This window comes from Cryptomeria japonica, chromosome 7 (assembly GCF_030272615.1).
Source record: "Cryptomeria japonica chromosome 7, Sugi_1.0, whole genome shotgun sequence".
Taxonomy (NCBI): domain Eukaryota; kingdom Viridiplantae; phylum Streptophyta; class Pinopsida; order Cupressales; family Cupressaceae; genus Cryptomeria; species Cryptomeria japonica.
Window position 1 is genome coordinate 265,162,360 of NC_081411.1, and position 6,291 is coordinate 265,168,650.

At 32.3% G+C, this 6,291-nt stretch overlaps 1 protein-coding gene across 1 annotated transcript; it reads left to right on the forward strand.

Annotated features, from left to right (window-relative positions):
• The first annotated feature begins 1,672 nt into the window (after nt 1-1,672).
• On the forward strand, nt 1,673-3,482 carry LOC131046206 (acyltransferase GLAUCE). The gene is made up of 3 exons (XM_057979889.2): nt 1,673-2,125; nt 2,422-2,912; nt 3,029-3,482. The coding sequence occupies exons 1-3, from the start codon at nt 1,673-1,675 to the stop codon at nt 3,480-3,482; spliced, it is 1,398 nt and encodes a 465-aa protein (XP_057835872.2).
• The last annotated feature ends 2,809 nt before the right edge of the window (nt 3,483-6,291 follow it).

A 6,291-nucleotide genomic window follows, 5' to 3' on the forward strand; every position in this document is an offset into this window, starting at 1 on the left:
AAATAATATTTTATCTATTTAATATTGTCACAAAAAAACTAAATAATTAAACTATATTAAATATTAATACTTTATATTTCATATTGTTAAAAAGGAAGAAAAATATAGAAGACTAATATTTATTTTAAACAAATTTAATATGAAGCTCTTTTAAACGAAAGAACATGGCCAATTGCTATAAAAATCATTGCGAGCTTCTTATTTAGTTAGTTAAAAGTAATAATGGGATATAAAGTTTATTTTACATAATTTGTATCATAATAGTTAATGTTGGCATATAGGTTCTTTCAATTAAAAAATATTTTATCCCGAACTCTCAAAAGAGACAATATAGGATTCACTCCAAGAATCTTAGGGAGAATCAACACATTATAGTCCCTCGTTTGCTTCATTAAAACTTGTCAAATCAAGATTGAAGAGAGGAGTTGTAAAATTACGAATGAGAAAACATTAATAATATGTAAATTATGGAATGTAAAGTTTGTTGTAGGTATGCCATAATATAATAGTGTTAATTTTGATGTAAGGATTCTTTCAACTAAAAAGGTTTTTGTTCAAAACTCTTCGAAGAGACAAAATCTTTATAAGATATAAAGTTTGTTGTGCATACCTTGTACTATAATAGGAAAAACGCCACCTAGGGCACATGACAAATGCACACCTAGCTAAAAACAAAACACCAAAAAATAACAAGGAATCAGCAAGCACAAGGGTTCTTTCAATTAATGTTGACATAGAGGTTCTTCCAATTAAAAAATCTTTTATCCCAAATTCCGTGGAGACAATGTACGATGCACTCCAAGAATCTTAAAAAAAATCCACACATTATAATATTTGGTTTGCTTCATTAAAACTTGTCAAATCAACATTGAAGAGGGTAGTTGTAAAATAACAAATGAAAAAACATTAATAATATGTAAATTAGGTAACATAAAGTTTGTTGTAAGTATACTGTAATATAATAAAGTTTGTTGTAGGTCTACTGTAATTTAATAAAGTTAATTTTGATGTAAAAATTACTTCAATTATAAAGTTTGTTGTTCCAAACAAAGAAAAACAAAATATAAAGTATGTTGTGCGTATATTGTACCATAATAGTTAATCTTAGCATAACAATTATTTCGATTAATTTTTTATATTTTTATCGTCACCTCCCTAAGAAAGAATTTAGATGCACTTCAACAATCTTGAAAAGAATCCACACATTATAGTGCCCTGTTTACTTCCTTAGAACTTGTCAAATCAAAATTGAAGACGGCAGGTGTAAAGCGACGAACCAAGAAACGTTGATAATCTGTTCATTGGCCTGTTCGTTTTCAAAATTCCCAGAGAAAGTCCAATAATATTAACTGCAACTTCTGCAAACATTTATTATAATAATAATTAAACTACTGTGGAGCTCTCAGCGATGTAACAAAGTTGTTTTTCATGTATAAAGTTCCCCTACATTGTCAGTTTTGTACATCCCATGGAAATGGGCCGGGTATCGGTTGTGATAGTTCCTAGCTTAAATTGCCTTCCATTAGTCGTTAAATATTGCTTTAACATCTCACCAAACTTCCACCTTTTTTTTTAGGAGCAATCAAGATGAATTTATTAATGTTGTCCTTATAAAAAATGAAACGCATGGCCAGCTCGGATAGTTGTAAACTTTGAACTCATATTTTCTCAGATGGAGTTGCCCTCTGTTTCTCTACTCTCTGATATTCGAGTGAAAAGGAAGAGTCTTTCAGTAATACGTCCTGAAAAGAATGTAGAGAGATACTCACTATTCCTGAGCAATCTTGATCAAAAACTAGTGGGTTACGTCATAAAATTTGTTCATTTTTTTTCTGGTAATCAGGAAATAGCCTTTGATTCCATTATCTATCTGCATACGGAGGCGCTCAGTAAGATTTTGGTTTATTATGACTTCATAGCCGGGAGGCTTACGTTCAATTCAGAGGATCGGCGGTTTGAGATCAACTGTAATGCTGCAGGAGTTCCTTTTGCCGTTTGCACAAGTGATCTGACTTTGGAGCAGATGGGAGACGTTACATATCCAAATCCTGCCTTCACTCAGCTTTGTTTACTGCCCAGATCTACCAATCAATTACTAGAAGATGAGCCTCTCATGTCTTTTCAGGTTATGTATCAATAATGTGTGCACTATATTGAAATTTGCTTTTAGAATATAGCTTATAGAAAGATTTGATGTCAGAATAGGAAAACATCTATGCTAAGGATGAACTTGTAATCTAACAGTGAGGGGGACTTCTATTCTTAAAACGATGGATCCATATAGCTAACTTTTAGCCTAATCCCTCGAACTCGGTTCTGTCTCTCTCAGCTTGCCATTTAAGCTCTTTTCTACACGTTAAGTGATTCTCTTCATTCAGTAGAATATTAAAAGAGTAATAATTTAACATTGACGTAGTGCAGGCAACTCAGTTCAGATGCGGGGGCTTCGCTTTGGGAACAGTTGTAAATCATGGTCTTATGGATGGATTTGCACTGCGGGAGTTTGCAAAGAACCTCACCCACGTGGCTAGAAAAGGAGATGTGGCTTTCATCCCTGTAACTGATCGTACCTGCTTGAAAGCGCGATTTCCACTTTGGATAAAGTACCAGCATGAGGAGTTAGTGAAGCCTTCTCAACTTGGAGCTGATTCCTCGCCCTTCATGCAACGAAACATGAATCTTTTGCGCAATAAGGTGGTTCTCCACAACCAATCAGAGAAGCATGTTTTTAAGCTCTTCACTTTATCAGGGAAAACGCTTGGTCTCCTCAAACTAAAAGCTAAGGAAGGGGGAGTTTCTCATTGTTCAAGTTTCATTGTAGCAGTGGCACATCTGTGGCGTGCAAGAACTGCAGCAATGGCAAACATCAATGCCGACGATATTACAAGAGTTCACTATGTCGTGGACATGAGGTGAGATATAATATTAGTATTTTGCTTCGCAATTTAAGGAATCATTAGAAATGAATGCACACTTTAATTGAAGTCAATAATGGCGAGTCCTTGTTTATTGGATGGATTTGTATCAGGTCAAGGATGAGACCTCCTCTTCCGAGGGAATATGCAGGCAATGCAACAAAGGCAGCCTATGCAAAAGCAACAGCCAAAGAATTACTAGACCAACCATTGTCGGCGACTGTGAAAATGCTGGAAGAAGCGGGAAATAGATTGAGTGATGAGTACTTGAGGTCTGCAATAGACTGGCTTGAGTTACATGATGGAGTGATGCGTATGGAGAATGGGTTTGTGGTTACATCGTGGTCTCGCATGGAATATGGAGACGTGGAATTCGGAGGGGGAGTTAAGTCAATATATGCGGGGCCTGTGGTGTCTGGCAGAGTGGATATTGTGGTATTTATGGCGGATGCAAAGGATAATGCCGGCATAAAGATACACATTGGGTTGGAGCCCTCCCACATGGCCAGATTTCAAATTCTTTTTCAAAATGTAAACACCAATAAAACTATTAGGTCTAATATGTAAGACTTTCTTTTCTGTCGCTGGACGAGCTTATGCTGTTCTTATTATTAATGTTCTATTTTAATTCAACTAGTTTTTAAATTAGTCAATAGTTTCAGGGAATAAAAACCTATAAATAACTAATCATATTTCTAGAGTATTAGATTATCTATTCTATGATGATCTTATATTTTATAAAAATTTAGAAATATATGATCTTTTGTTTTTACAATTTATATAAATGTTTATGATATTTCTTCTATATATTATTTTAGTGTTATATTAAAAAATTTATGTCTATTTAATTAATCTTCTTTTATATGTGATTAGGTATAGTATGATGATAACTTCTCTATGTCTTATCTTGAATTTATGAATATCTGTCCAAGTTGTATGGCTTTCCTTAACACGATGTAAAAATGAATTTTTTTTAGCAAAATTAAGACTTAAATTATGCTTAAAACAACTTTTTATTCATTTTAAAGTATGTAATTTCTATTATAAAATTCTTCTATATATATAACTCAAAAATTTAGAACATGTGATATCAAATAAACTATATCACCATAATAATAAAAAAATATGGAAGCATTTATTGTTTAATGATTTAATGTGTACAACACATGCCAGAATAAATATAATAGTGAGACTATCTCTCTCTAATTATTTGCACATGGCTAATTTTGGTAGGAATAATATACTAATTTCAATTCAGCTAAAGTAAAAATATGAAGAAATGTGTATGAAAAATAGTAAAACATAAGGACATGACTTATATTTATTAATATTATTATAATATCAATTATTATCATATTTATTTTGTTTCAGGTTATTATATTCTATTGTAATATTTAATTATGGATATTGTAGATATCTAAATTTTATATTTAATCAATTTATTATTATTATTTTAAATATGATCATTAATATTTGATCAATTTGTCCACATTTTCACCATTTATACTAATTAAATAATGTTCTTATAATTTAGTAAATATTTTGCAACTCCATTATCTTTTTCTTCCCTAAAAAGTATTTGAATTACCATTTAATAATTATTTTTGCTTAACCTTAACTCATCCCTTCCAAAAATAAATAAATAAATAAAAACATTTATTTAGTTCCCTCAATCTAAATTTTTTTCTCTAATTCTTATTGGTTTTTAATTAATCTTAAATATAATGCAATTGGAAGTGTCACTTTTCTTGCATGGACATGACAAGTGGAGTTTAAAAGAGGAGCCAAGAAACCCCTCTTGCCACTTGTTATCTAAAATGTAACTATGTCAAATCTATTAAACAACCCTCATCTAAACCAATTTCAAGCAATCGATCTAAATGTTGATAGAGAGCTTTAGCATTTTCATATCCTATGGGTTGGACCTAGGATAAAACCCTAGAAAGGAGTGTAACCCGAGTTAGCAAAATAAAATTAATAGCCACACTAACACATATCCTAGAAAAAAGAAGCTTGGATTTGGATTGTGTGATCCTATCCACAACAATGAATTTACCAAAGGAATCAACTCTTCCCTTAAACACTCACATATTCTAATACTCAAGGGGCAACCTTGGGAGATAGATCCATGTAAGTACCACCACCCCCAAAATTTTCCAGGGATCCAAACCTGGTTTCCACTTACATAAGGATAAGAAATTTTGAAGATTACTCCCATAGGTCTACAAACCTTCTATGAGAATATTAATCATATCTTCTTGGTTAACAAAACTAAACAGAAAAATACCATTTTCCATTGCATTAATAGAAATGCTACCTTTAAGTTTCCATCAAGCATTAGCCCATTTTTGAGCTAATCTATGGTAGGCTGAAAAGACACAAACTTACCAACAAGATAGAGGCAAAGATCAATAATAGGAACATTAAGCAACACATCAAGATCCTCAAATTGTTGGTCTTGCATGATACAACCCACCGAAGGAGTTGGTTGCTTAGGACTTTTACCCATTTGAAGGAAACTTCCCCCTAACAATTTGTTAGTGAATCTGGTAGGTTCCTCATCTGCAAAGAAGGATTCAAGGTGGTACTGGGCAAGGATGGAGTCTGTACATCTAGGGTAACCTTGACCAAAGTTTCAATATTCTAACTACAAACAAAAGAGTCCATAGAGTTCATATGACTATGGACCATGTGAAGTGGAGACTCCCATAGCCCCCCCTACCATTCCCATCCGAAACAACACAATCAGGAGAAGTATAAAAATAGAACCACTTAAAAGCCTAGGAGCAGTGAAACAACTGAACAAAAACCTAGATTAACTAGTTAATTTGATTTTTTTCAGACATTTTGAATTTTTTATGCAAAATGGGATGAAAGATTAACCTTTAATTTATTTGAGAGGTTAAGCATTGTGAGCTATTGGCACAAATTAGGAGGAGAGATTAATCACTAATCTTGGCAAAGAGGTTAATCATCTCAAAAAACATTATGCAAAATGAGAGGAGGGATTAACCACTAACCTTGGCAAAGAGGCTAAGCATTTCAAACTTTGTTCGCAAAATGCGATGGATTAACCACTAACCTTGGAAAAGACGTTAAGTATTGTGGTATTTTCATGTGAAATGAGAGGAGGGTTTAACCAAGAACTTTTTGGATTTTTTAGCAATAAGGGAGGAAAAAGCATGGTAACTTAAGGTGTTTCTTTTATTAAATATATCTATCCAAAATTAATAAAATAAAAAATATATTAAATTAATCAAAGACATTAAAATTATTTTGACAAATAATTTAATATTTTTCTATTTGAAGCCTAGTTCATAGAAATGCACATAATTTTTAACTGAGATAATAAATTTCTTTGAAATTTGAACTAGAC

Excerpts from the sequence above, each read along its gene's own strand:
- LOC131046206 (XM_057979889.2), top strand. The coding sequence starts at position 1,673 with ATGGAGTTGCCCTCTGTTTCTCTACTCTCTGATATTCGAGTGAAAAGG. Across the intron at positions 2,126-2,421 it reads AGCCTCTCATGTCTTTTCAG|GCAACTCAGTTCAGATGCGG; the intron begins GTTATGTATCAA and ends GACGTAGTGCAG. Across the intron at positions 2,913-3,028 it reads CACTATGTCGTGGACATGAG|GTCAAGGATGAGACCTCCTC; the intron begins GTGAGATATAAT and ends GATTTGTATCAG.